This window comes from Pteropus alecto, unplaced genomic scaffold, assembly GCF_000325575.1.
Source record: "Pteropus alecto unplaced genomic scaffold, ASM32557v1 scaffold98, whole genome shotgun sequence".
Taxonomy (NCBI): domain Eukaryota; kingdom Metazoa; phylum Chordata; class Mammalia; order Chiroptera; family Pteropodidae; genus Pteropus; species Pteropus alecto.
The window spans coordinates 18,873,825-18,887,662 of NW_006443570.1; the positions used below are offsets into that span (position 1 = coordinate 18,873,825).

The window sequence follows — 13,838 nt, forward strand, 5'->3', positions numbered from 1 at the left end:
TATCTATGGCTGATTTCCTGTGGCAGGCAGCTTTTCCCTTATACAGGGTCATTAAGTCATCTTAGGATACTAACATTAAACAGTTGCAGGTAATGTAATAAAAGTTTAACTTATAAAACATTTTTTTCAAAGCACTTTATTATAAACCTGATGCTAATTTATAGTATTGTATCACTGAGTATTTAAATGAGTGCTTAAATCCATTTGATTAAAATGTGAAATCTTCACATTTGATATACCTGTTAACAAGCAAAGAAACACAGGTAATTTTTAATACAGGACTCGTAACTTTATTTGGCAATTTTTTTTTTAATAGTGGCCCCATTTCTTGAATTTATATTCAAGAATAAATTAACTTATGGTCTTTGTTATTTGAACCAGTTTTTTAGTTGTTGATTTATTACCAACTACCCTTTATATAAGAGGAGTTTTGTGATTGTGGTCAAGGTAAAAGAAAAAAAAAACCCTGCCTTGTTATTAAAGATTTTGGATTCTGAAAGAAAATACAAAGTGATCCTAAAATACAGACTTAAAAAAAATGAGTTTTCTGTGGGAAAGTTAGTCTTGCTTATGTTTGCTCTAGGGGAGGTGAGTTTTAGTCTAATTTACTAGATGTTTTTGAAGTGGAATGCAAGGGCCAATCTATTTTTCAAGATAGAAATTCCATAAGTATACTCATCTAGTTTAACCAGGGGCTTTTCCTTTGTAAGATAATGCTTGCAGTTTTCAGTTGAATTTTTAAAAGTTGTTTCTCTTATTTATGAACTTTGGTGGGGGTTTTTCCTTCTAAAATTTACAGATTTAAAAGATAAATGTGGTTAAACAAAAACTGAAGTTAAAATAATTTAGGTAAGGGTTGAAAATTCAAGGGCCAAGCACATAAAACACTCTAGTGAAATGACCATAGAAGACTGGGCTTGAAGGAATGTAAGGAAACATGGAGCAGCAAGCCCTTTCAGAAATCATTTATATATTTAAAAAAAAAAAAAAATTCTGGTATAGGAGGGTCACTTGTTTGTAAATTTCATTATTAATAAAGTCATGTTAACTACCAGTGAAGTTAATGTCACCTATGCTGTATTGATACAAGTGAGGTGGAGATGGGTTGGGGGTTCTGCTGCTTTGATTAAGCCACACCTGAAGTATTGTGCTAGGTCTGGGTACCACTTTGATGAAGGCCATTACTAACGAGTTTATCTAGGAAAGTATGATGAAGGTGAAGATGGGAAATGGATTTGAAGCTATGTAATCTAAGGAATGATTGAAAGGACTAGAGATTTTAGCCTGATGAAAAGATTTAGTTGATGATAATCTTGGCTGTCTTCGCTGTATGAATGTCATATGAGAGCAAGGATAGGCTTATCCTCTTAGGTCAGAATCAGGACTGATTGGGTGGAGTGGCAAGGAGGAATATTTTGAGTCATCAAAAGAAAATTTCTGATCATCTCAGCTGCACCAAATTAGAATGAGCCTTATTAGATATTCGTATTTATAAATATAGAAAAAATAGGTCCCAACTTTGTTTACTTTTTAAACCATAACTTATTTGTTAATGTATCAAAGAATTGGTCAGTGAAATATTTAAATCACTGAAGAATGGGAGCTTATACATGTGCTTTCATATTCGTTCAATAAATATTTCCTGAGCACCTGTCGTATACCCATATACCAACAGCTAGATGCTACACTAGCTGTTGACGGAGCACACATTGAGTTTGGAAGTGTCACTGAACAAGTACATTTTGGGATTTTGTGCATGTATCTGCTCTAGCAATAGGAGTATAAGTAGTTCTTATTTGAACTGCAATGTATAGAACATATGGAAGTTTAGTTGTTGGAAAGTTTAAGCCAAAAATATAAAAATGCACTGTAGAGATGACCAGACAACTGACCACAAAATAGATAATAAGGAAAATAAACTTGACAATAACTTAGAACTAAAAAGGAAGAATAGTAAAATTTGAAACTAAGACCAACCTAAGACAGCAACAGCATTGATCATACATTGATAAAGACCCTTTCCCAAAATTTAGGAAATTCAGCTGAGTTTGCACGCACACATGTACAGTAAGAGCTTATTGATCATGCTTGTTAAACACAGAAGTGCTTGTTTACACTGTTAATATATCACCTTTTATTATGAATGCTAAATATAAGTACTCTAAATTAAAAACATGGAATTGTCCATTGTTTGCCCTTTAGGAAGTACTCAATGGAGTTGAGTAAATCCCAAAGTAATATGGAAGCAGCCTCAAATTTATTTATTGTTATGTATGATATCCTGTATTTTTATTTTTCCTTTTAGTGAGATCACGTACTATAGGTGAACTTTTAGCTCCAGCAGCTCCTTTTGACAAGAAATGTGGTCGTGAAAATTGGACTGTTGCTTTTGCTCCAGATGGTTCGTACTTTGCTTGGTCCCAAGGACATCGTACAGTAAAGCTTGTTCCGTGGTCCCAGTGCCTTAAAAACTTGTAAGGCTCTTTTCTTTTTTGTATTTTGTGTCTGTTTGTAGAATTTCCTGGTTTTTTTCTATGTGGAGTAATGAAAAGATTTTGGTATTTAAGTTTTTTCTTTGTAGACTGTTGTAAATAATGTTTTATCATAAGCTGAATATATTTATTGGAAAATTTGTGGGAAGAATTGTCTGATCTTACATGTGTAGGACATTTTCTCAGATACTTTTGTGTCTTTAAGTGTTTCTGTGTATTAAAAGGCAGATTAATTGTGCCTTGGTGTAGTATATACATTGTGTTGTGCCAGGTCAGGTGACCTTTGTTATGTGACACTTTTGGATTTCACATTTTATTAGATAACAGTGGTGCATAGATCATGTGATTACTTTTTATGTACTTAACAATCTTCCGCTTGGGTTTAATTGAGTTTGAGTATTTGTTGAAAGTTTTTCTAAAATGTATCATACTAAATTTAATCTTTCCATGTTTTTTGTGTCTAGTTGACCTATGTGGTTGTATTTATTAATTAATGTCCTTATTTACATATTGTTTTAGGTCTAGAAACTACTGATTATTGTGTATTTTTTTTTTTAAAGGTAATTTTCTGTTGTCAGCTTCACAATATCTTAAGTTCTTGGTTTTGTTCTTTTGCTTGTTAATACTTTAGGTTAATTAAAGGAGTCCTAATTGATATACTGGTTTTGAGGAAAAATTTGAAACAATTAAGTTATAAATTACTTTACTGTTGAACTTATCTTTTTTTCAGCCACTGAGAATTTCTTTTGATCTGAATTTATTCAGTCATGTCCTCATAGCTAATAACTTTTCCCCTTCCCATTTATAGAATTCTATTGTTATTTAATATCACTATAATGATATCGAGGTTGTTTTAGCAAACATTTATCATTTCGTACTCATAGGAGTAGTAATAACTAGATCTCAGTCTGACCTTTCTTCCCCACCCCCAGTCTCTTGCATGGCACCAAGAATGTCACCAATTCAAGCAGTTTGAGATTGTCGAGACAAAATAGTGATGGTGCTCAGAAAAATAAGCCTCGTGAACATATTATAGACTGTGGTGATATAGTCTGGAGCCTTGCTTTTGGATCCTCAGTTCCAGAAAAACAGAGTCGCTGTGTAAATATAGAATGGCATCGATTCAGATTTGGACAAGATCAACTACTCCTTGCCACAGGGTTAAACAATGGACGTATCAAAATATGGGATGTATATACAGGTATGGAATCACAGTCCTAAAAGCAAACTTGATAGTTTTATGATGTAGGGTATTGATCATAGGCAGTAGGATATGTGGTTTGAGGATTTTAACTTCCTAAAGAGCAAGAATTGGTGCTGTGAATGTGTCTTTATAATTGGCCTGAATAGCATCTTTATGGTTTTAATTTAGGTTAATAGAGTTCACACTGCTTGATCACTTTTCAAAGAATATTACAGCATTTCTAAGGAATGTTTAGTTAATTTTCACTTTCAACTAGTAATTTAGTTTTATAACTCAAATAGCAAAGTGTTTTCTTAGATAGTTTTCAGTGACTGATATCTTACAGGTTTCAAGGTAAATCTGGTTTTCAACAATCATCTAACCTTTGGAAGGTTTTAGTGACATTTTTTCTAAAGTTTAACCAAATGGGATTAGAAGTTACATTCTTTGGGCAATTAAAAGTAAATGTGTTGCTCACTACCTAAAACAGTTTTTGATAGTGGCTGATAGTTTGTAGTAAAAAATTTGAAGAATTTTTTTAAATGAGCATTAAAACAATATGTATATCAGTACACAGCAAATTATACTAACATTAAGTGGAGATAATGAGTCATTAAGTTTCATTGGATTCTTGAAAAAATTTAAGGTAAGCACATAGATTTTTATAAAAACAAAACTCTTACAGTATTAGATGAATAGAGTATATTTTTTTCACTGAGATTATGTTTGAAAATTTAAGTTGATGTGAGTGGGATAACATGCATCTTTTGAGGAGTTTGACATTCATTAGTAATCCAGGGCCAAGGAAAAATTTGATTTTATATTTTAAAAACAAACTGTACAAAGATTGAGAAATGATAATGTAGGTTTTTTGATACTAAATTAACTTGATCCCGGAGTTTGTGTACATTTCAGGAATTCCCTTTTAACTTTTTCTAATATATATAGCTTTGCTATCCTGGAAATAATTCATTTTAAAACAATGTAAATAGTGAATCTTTAAAGGTAATAGTAAAAGCACTACTAAGTCATTTTACACTTGGTAAGCTAAGGGAGTGCCCAAGCATTTCTACTCATTATTTCTTTTTAAATGGTGAGGAATACTTTTATAAAATAGAAACGGATAAAATTATTAACATTGTCTTATTTTCCCCTTCCATTGCATTTAGGAAAACTCCTCCTTAACTTGGTAGATCATACTGAAGTGGTCAGAGATTTAACTTTTGCTCCAGATGGGAGCTTGATCCTAGTGTCAGCTTCAAGAGATAAAACTCTGAGAGTGTGGGACCTGAAAGATGATGGTATGTTTTTTTGTTTTTACTCAAGCTGTGAAAAAGAATTAGTTTTTTAATATTACTACTGAGAGGTATTGGGTTTATCTACGGCATTAGATTTTAAAAGTGGCATATGATCAAAGTTTCTTGTTCTCTGCTTAGTCCTTTAGTCCCTTTCCCAGTGTAGAGCAAACAAAAACCATAAATGTGACCCAGAATAGGAGCCAGCAGTTACTCTAAGTAAACAATCTGATATTATTCTGAAAGTAACCACACAGATCTGTATCAACTATTCGAAGACAAAATCTGGATCCGTTTTAGGGTTGTATGTGAACTGGTCTGTGTTTATTTCCTTAGGAAGGGTTATTAACCTCAGTTAACCTCTGCTTAGTGAAAAATTTAAGTAGACCTTGAAGCACAAACATATCAGATATAACTTAGTGATCTAATAAAATTTAGATTAAATATGATTTAGAAACCAGAATTTATAACATGTAAATGTTAGTAAGCACAATAAGTTAGATAGGTTAAGTAAGAAATTATCTTATAAAAAAAGAAAAGATTTGTCCTCTAATACTATAAAAGTATATCAGTGTCAAATACTCGGCTTTTTCAGAAACTTTGATGATTGAGATGTTTAACAAAGTTTTGGAGAATCTACCTTGTTTGAGAGGACCAAAGATAATTATTTCTTCTCCTTTTTAGCCTCTAATGAAAGAGTTTACAGTTTTAATTAAAACCTTACATTTAAATAAGATCTGGTAGTTGTCTAACGACCTCAGGCTGGAAGTTGTCAGGCTTGCTTAAGGGTAGGGTAGCTTAAACTGAATATAGTAGGAAGCAGACCCCTCAGATTTGGAGACTTGTTCCAGCCGATGGATAACAACCATTGCTTAATAAAATAATATGTTTATTTCTAAACCATAAGGTACCTCTTCTGCATTTTATCAATTCTTTGTTTGCTCAGCTGTTGAGTGAAGTGACCCCAACAGTTAAAATAGTTTTGATGATTAAATTTTTATCTCTTTTTGCAGATCAAATAGTGCTTTCTTTCTCAACGTATTTTCAGTTAAGAATATAGACTCAGTAAAATGTAAGCTACAAGAGAATAGGGACTTTGTCTTATTCACAGATGTATCCTCACTGCCTGGAATGTAGTAGGCAGTCAGTAAGTATCTGTAAAACTAAAGAGTTAAAGTATTCTTAGCTGTAACTGTGTGTTTCAGGTATAATGCATAGGGGCCTTGGAGTGGAATTTAGGTTATCAAAAAAAGAAGGTTGAAAAGGCATTTTGAAGGCAGTTATCAAGTCTCAACCTTTCAGTGGTCCAGTTCCTTCATTTGTAGAATAAAGGAATTAGACTAAAAGAATTTTCTATAAATGAAGAGTCAGCAGACATTTTCTTAAAGGGCCAAATGGCAAATGTTTTAGGCTTATGGGCCATGATATCTCCGCCATAGTTACTCTACTCTGCCATTGGAGCACAGCATAAACAAATGAGCATGATTCTGTTTCAATAAAACTTCATTTACAAAAATGAGCAACTAATATGTATTGCCAGCCCCTCTTATAGGTAAATCATTGCCACTATAGAAGTTTGTGATTCTATGATTTTGCCATTTTTGAATGATCCTCATTTGAAGTGAATTCTAGGATTAACACAGGTATTTCTTTTTGTTCAGGAAACATGATGAAAGTATTGAGGGGCCATCAGAACTGGGTATACAGCTGTGTATTCTCTCCTGACTCTTCCATGCTGTGTTCAGTGGGAGCCAATAAAGCAGTATGTGTCAAAGTTCTTGTACATTCATTGTGAAGTGGATTATAATAATATGTGCATAATCATTTTAAATCTAAGTAACCTATTAAGTTTGTGCTCGGTGTCATGAATATCTTAAATGTTTTATTTCGTGATGGGGGAGAATTTGCATGAGGGAAATTAAATACAGTTATTGATTGTAAAGTGAGAAATTGGATTGCTTTTAGTTAGAGATAATCATAAAATAAGGGGTATGTCAAATTTATTTTTTCTAAAATCTAGGAAAGTTTATGTGCTATAGAAGAGATCTAGTCCAAATGTTAAGACATTCCCTTGCTAATAATTGTCTTCTTTGTTGTTCTATTTTTTTTTTGTCCAGTTTGCTGTTTAAAAAGTTTTGAGTCCCAGCTGGTCCTGGACATTTAACTGAAAAAAAGTAACTTAAAAGCCTAATAAGAATAAAAATAGCACTCATGTATGTCCTAGAGTGAATTATAGAAGAAATTTGATAGGTCTGTTTTGTGCTAACAGGCATAGCATACCTGTAGACAGATTAAGTATAAAGACTCAAGAGGGTTATGTTTATTGATCTCTTTTAGTTGTCTACCAGCTCTGAGTTACTATAGTTAAGGAGGTCTTATTAGCTTCAGATATTTATGAAAATGGTTGAAGTCCAAATACATATGATAATCACAATACACTTTGAAATAATGAGGGTTTTGGGGGGGTGGGAGGCTGGTTAAAATGCATTTTATCTAGCCAGAAGTGTGTTAAAATGATAGTTGCAAATATTAGAAATATAGAAAAAAATATACAGTTCTTTAAAAATCATAAGAAGAGCAAAGCTAGATGTTGACATTGCTATTTTAGGCTGTGTGTTTTCCATATGCTTCTTGCTTTCCCTGTCACAGGTGGTGGCAGCAATATTGGTGTGATTGAGGTTATGCTGGCACCACTCGCACACAGGCGCACAATGGTGTTAGCTGGGCAGAAAGAGTGGCATCTCTGGCTACCGGGCTGGGGGCGACCTTTACCATAGGATGAAGTAACCTTGCATTCGGCTGCAAGGTGTACTGTACGTACACAGGTGCTGGTCGATGTCCACTTTCTGCTTTTCTTTCTTTCTTTTTTCTTTTTTAAAATAATTTCCCCCACAGTGAAACCCACTGACTCCTCCAAGTAAATTGATCTTCCAGTGGGACGGAATTGGGAGTCTGACATGTGAAACCAATTTAATGTAATGCGATTGGCTTTCAGATGGTTTCTCTGTACTATTTTTTGGAATTCTTTGAGATGCTAGAGATTCCTTATGTGTGATCCAATTTAAGATTTGTATTTATTTTTCTTTGGAAGTAATGTATTGTGTCTGTGCAGAAAAAAATGTAGCCAAAAGGATTGCTTTATCCCAAGAGGAGGAGAGATTGCCTTACTAGGATTGTTATAAACCTCCAACTCACATTTAATAACAGACTGCAGTAAACATTAGAATCCTATTTAGAGATATTCTGCACAGTCTAACCACTGATTTTAAAATCTAAAATTACATGTGAACTTGTACTACAGTAATTTAAATGTTTTATACTTAAAATGACTAATGATGTGGTCAGTTTGGGAAAAATGAGATTAGCAAATCTTGATTCACAGAAATGTTAATTGTATTGTTTTCATAAATTAGCATTTTCATTGTGTAATGTGGTTTAACATCCTTGTTGTTTGCCAAAGAAATTTCATTTGGCTGTGAAAATTCTCTTTGCTTGCAGTATCTGTTTCTCTTCCTAGGCTCACGTTGGTGACCCAAGCCTTTTGTAAACAAGTGATTATCTCAAAGGGAGATGCCAATGGAGTAACAATTTGTTAACCTTACATTTTCTGTCTGTATATTTTTTAAAAATTTGGTAGTTTCTGGAAAAATAAAAGAAGGGGGTTTGTAGTACTTAACTCTATTTATTTCTGTATATTTTAGTTAATTAGTTTTTGGAATAAATGGATGTCAGTATAACTTTGTGGTTAAATTGCACTGCCTTTTTAATGTTTAGGCTTATTTTTTAATTAACATTTAACAGAAACATTTGAAATAGAATTTGCATGTCTACCTTAATTAACTTTAAGACAGATTTTAATCTATGACACTGAGCATATTCTTTTAATTATTCATAATTTATCATGTTTAATTTAATATAATCTGAATTAAATTTAGCAGTTTTAGTATAAGATGTGCCATTATGTCCTGTGTGTGTCTGAATGAAGCTATAACATTTGCCTTTTTATTTCAGGTTTTCCTTTGGAATATGGATAAATATACTATGATACAGAAACTAGAGGGACATCACCATGATGTTGTAGCTTGTGACTTTTCTCCTGATGGAGCATTACTGGCTACTGCATCTTATGATACACGAGTATATATCTGGGATCCATATACTGGAGACATTCTGATGGAATTTGGGTGGGTACAGCATGATTTTAATCTGTAATTCATCTCTGGCTGTCAGAATAGCTTTTAAGAAATTACATGAATGATTAGGATCGCTGACATATGAAACCTAAAATTGCAGTCTATTGTAATTTAAAATTTCAATATTATTTAAGCCCTTCAATAATGCAAAGCTTTAGATATAAATTCTAAAAATAAATTTAGCTCTCTTGATACAGGTCTTATTGAATAGTACATGATTCTTTAGAAGTGGTAATTATATTTAGAGTTTTATGTTGGGGAAAAATAGTTAAAACTAAAATTGGACTTAATTTTAGTGTCTTAAACCACATTGTAAAAGAGAGATCAGTAATCCTTTTCAAGTCCCTTTGATTTAAGTTAGATATATCACCTTTTAAGTCTTAGTTGTGTTCATTAAAGCCACTTTAAATATTACTCAAAGACAGATGTACTTTGTTCCTGGGTAGTTTTGTTTCTTGAAGTGACTCATTTCCACAGAAAATGTGTGTTTTGATCTCAGGCACCTGTTTCCCCCACCTACTCCAATATTTGCTGGAGGGGCAAATGACCGATGGGTACGATCCGTATCTTTTAGTCATGATGGACTGCATATTGCAAGCCTTGCTGATGATAAGTAAGTATGTGAATTATAGCTTGACCTATTCATTATTGTCTTTTAAAAATTTCCTTTCATCCTTTTACTTCATGAAAATATTCTTAAGACTAAAAAAAAAAGGCTTTCTGCAGTTTGGTTTTTAATGTTTCTTTTTCTAGAAAAGACCTTGGGAGATGTTGGTGTGTCTTAAAGAATATTGACCTGAACAGTACCCATATAAACTAAAGATAATGCATGTGCCTATCCCTGTGTTCCTTGTTTGTTAGCTAGTTTAGGCAGACTGGTAGATTTTTAGCTTTTAGTTTAGCTCACAGATTTTTTTTTTTTTCAGTAATATCTTACAAAGGCTGAAGCAGAAGGACATTGTCAAAGTGAAATAGTAAAAGGAGTAATTTGTATCTACTGCAGTTGAGACTATAAAATGAAATATCACATGAGTGAGATATGTTGCTTATTGGTAAGAAGCAGAAACTAGATGTAGCCATTCCATTTTCACATGCTTTTATCATACAACATGGATGGATTTCACATTAAGAAATTTGGTCACATTAATTCGGAAAGCAACATTATCATCTTTCCAGAATGTTAGCAAACATACAAGAAGAATTCTTTTTTATTTGCCAGCAATCATTCTTTTCTGGTGTGCTGAGATGGATTCTGAATGTCAGTTTTTTGCCATTCCTGGACACACTCTACCTAGGTGAAAAGGCTTTATGAATGTCTTGGAAAGAACAAAACAGATCAGCCATGATTGGGTTTTAAGTGTAAGAAAATAAGGAGAAAGCTTTCATTTGTGAGTGTTATAGATCTGAACTGGAAAGAGAAGGCAGACATGCATTATAGTCTCTGTAAGTGTGAGTTGATCCAAATTACCAAATGATGTAGACTATAAAATACTTTATAAGCAAGTTACAGTAATTTCTTGCTGCAGTGATTTGTGTGTGTATATATTTTATGACTCAGAACACAGTGGCATTTATTTCTCAATTTTAAAAGTTGCTTTTACCTTAAATTTCCTACTAGATACTTAACAATTTATTTCCTTTTCAGAATGGTGAGGTTCTGGAGAATTGATGAGGATTATCCAGTACAAGTTGCACCTTTGAGCAATGGTCTTTGCTGTGCCTTTTCTACTGATGGCAGTGTTTTAGCTGCTGGGTAAATCGATTTATCTTTTTTTTTTTCTTTTCTTAAAAGAGACAATTTAAGGTGGTTTTTGGTCAACGCAGCCAATATTTAATGTCAGTAAATCTTTCATGAGGGCTTTTTATAATACTGTTACTTTGTCATAGAGGAGATCATTGGTTAGGTCACTTTGATTAGGTTTTAATGTGCATTTTGTTACTAATACACAGCCTTGGATGATAGTTATTTGAGCTGTAGGATGTTGAAATATATGTACTTGGGTAACTGAGCTTGTGAATTTTTTTGTTTCTGTTTAGGACACATGATGGAAGTGTGTATTTTTGGGCCACTCCAAGGCAAATTCCTAGTCTTCAACATTTATGTCGCATGTCAATCCGGAGAGTGATGTCCACCCAAGAAGTCCAGGAGCTACCGATTCCTTCTAAAGTGTTGGAGTTTCTCTCCTATCGTATTTAGAGGACTCTGCCTTCCCTAGTAGTAGGGACTGACAGTACCTTTTACATAAACCTCAAGCTTTATTGACTTTAAGTATCTGTTTTTCAAGGTTTAGAAGATTTATTTAATTTGATGCATTCTTGTAGTGCATTTTGATCAGTTGGGCTTTTAAATGTTATTTATAGATTGTAGAAGTATTTCTGAACATATGTACATTTTTTTTCTAAAATTTAACTGTGAAAACATATATACTTGTACATATTTAGATCTAAGCTGCTATGTGTTGGATGGACCCATTTGCTTTCCTAAGTTTTAGTTCCAACATGTATATATTGCTTCACTAGAGCCCCAATATGTATCTTTGCTATAAAGTGGAAGGAATTTTTTTTTATTCTGGGACACTGAGTTTTGAATGGTAAATATTGATTCAAGAAAGCTGAATTGCCTCCTATAAAATATGCGTTTGATTGGAGGGAGGGTGGCCGGACAACTGACCTGCAGATAAAACAGTTTTCGTTTAGAGAAAGGATTATGTTTTCCTTAGGAATGGCTTCTGAGAGGTAGAGTTTGAATGTGACATTATTAAATTAAAACAGAGCCAGGATATAACTAGAAAAAGGATGTCTTCCTGCCCACCCCCCTTTTCTTCGAACTATTGTTACAAGCCTTAATTTTGGAAAGCAGCTTGCTACTTTAACCCTTTAGTATAAAGTATTATAAATTTTAGGCAATTTGAAAACCCATCTACTGTATTATTGCTAAATATTTTGTTTGTATTAAGGGACAATTATTTTAAGACCATGGTTTTTTGCTTGGGCGCTTTTTTTTTTCTTTTTTCTTTTTTTTAACATATACCCTATGTTTCTGCAGGGGATAGTATTGGTGACTTGCCAAAGAAGCAATACAGTATACCTGCTTTTGCCTTCTGTTATTTATCTTACCTGCAGATAATAAGAATGTATACGTTATGTAAAATACTCGATTATATATTTTTGTTGAGTTTTTTAATTAAAGACTTGTAGAAAAACACTGTCATCTGCAGAAGTTTCTTAAATATGTTGGAAGGTTTAATACTTTTTGTCTGTCTCCATTGTAAGGTTGTTGGAGCACCACAAGCAAATTAAGCAAGAAAGGGAATGAAGAAATAGAACAAGTATAGGGCACTACTTTAGCGTTGGTACTTCATGATTTCAGCTTTTACATTGACTTGTTCTAGGAAAACTGTTGCAATAGTGCTTGCTTTAAAAACTCTAGAACAAAGGAAAATAACTAATGAGCAAAAGAAAAATAAGATCTTTTAGAAGAACTAACAGGCTTATGGTAAATCTATCTGGTTAAAGTAGCCATAAGAAAAATCTAGTGATGTGGGCCTTTGTGTAGGCAAAAAAAAGCAAAACTTTTATTAGCCATGTGTGCTCTGGGAGACTTGATGGTTTTCACTAAGAAATTATTTGGAAATTCTTAAAGTTGGTTCTGCTGATGGTACATAGGTGTAGGGTATAAATATGAAAGCCAGTGGAAAATTTGCCAAAGTTACTGAGAATCGCCTATATTTTATAAAAATAAGCAAAAAAGCACCTTATCTTTAAATCTGGTTTGATTTTTTTTTTCCAATTTGTAGTATATCTGCTTTGTAATGTTAAAATAAGATGTATTAGTTATTCACACTGTTAAATTATTTACTCTCCAACCAATTTATCTGGCCAAGTAACAGTAGCATTTTTGGATGATACATTCTCTGAGAAGGCCAGAATTGCTTGCTACCTCTTCCAGTGAAAACCATAGTTCCAAGATGAAAGGAAGATTGCGAATGTGAGTGAAGTAGAAACACACTTATATTTTCCATTTGTCTCTTGTGAAGAAGGTAATAATAGGATGGTAATACTTTAGCCTGAGTGAGCAAAAGCTAGAGAAGTAGGGAAGAAGTGATTGGATTATTAACAAAAGTCAGATTCTAGCTACATGATTTAAAAATGATAGTGCTTCACTCGGATGGGTCCAGAAATGCTTCTGGAAGTAATACCATGATGGCTGCCCAAGGAAAACCCCAAGTTCAGTTCAAACTTGAATTGATTGGTGATGGCGAGACTGGAAAAACTACATTTGTGAAACGTCATCTGGTGAATTTGAGAAGTAGTATGTATCTACCTTGAGTGTCAAGGTCCACCACTTCGTGTTTCACACCAACAGAAGACCTGTCAAGTTCAATGTATGGGACACAGCTGGTCAGGAGAAATTTGGTGGACTAAGAGATAGCTATTACATACAAGCCCAGTGTACATTACAATGTTTGGTAGAACTTCGAGAGTTACAAGAATGTGCCTATTTGGCATAGAGATCTGGTACAAACATCCCCATTGTGCTGTTTGGCAGCAAAGTGGATATTAAGGACAAGAAAGTTAAGGCAAAATCAGTTTTCCACCGAAAGAAGACTTCAGTATTAGACATTTCTGCCAAAAGTAACTACAACTTTGAAAAGCCCTTTCTTTGGCTTGCTAG

General features: G+C 33.4%; 1 protein-coding gene and 1 pseudogene across 2 annotated transcripts in view; both read left to right on the forward strand.

Annotated features, from left to right (window-relative positions):
- The window catches only part of WSB1 (WD repeat and SOCS box containing 1), a 14,729-nt gene extending 2,361 nt beyond the window's left edge, over nucleotides 1-12,368 (forward strand). For both annotated transcript variants that reach the window (XM_006924985.3, XM_015599213.2), the window contains exons 2-9: nucleotides 2,306-2,474; nucleotides 3,425-3,693; nucleotides 4,845-4,976; nucleotides 6,632-6,732; nucleotides 8,982-9,154; nucleotides 9,663-9,776; nucleotides 10,809-10,916; nucleotides 11,201-12,368. In XM_006924985.3, the coding sequence (XP_006925047.1) occupies nucleotides 2,306-2,474; nucleotides 3,425-3,693; nucleotides 4,845-4,976; nucleotides 6,632-6,732; nucleotides 8,982-9,154; nucleotides 9,663-9,776; nucleotides 10,809-10,916; nucleotides 11,201-11,360 (1,226 nt within the window). In that variant the 3' untranslated portion in view covers nucleotides 11,361-12,368. The remainder of the gene's footprint in view (nucleotides 1-2,305; nucleotides 2,475-3,424; nucleotides 3,694-4,844; nucleotides 4,977-6,631; nucleotides 6,733-8,981; nucleotides 9,155-9,662; nucleotides 9,777-10,808; nucleotides 10,917-11,200) is intronic.
- Nucleotides 12,369-12,511: 143 nt separating this feature from the next.
- Nucleotides 12,512-13,838, forward strand: part of LOC102877950 — a 2,554-nt pseudogene continuing 1,227 nt past the window's right edge.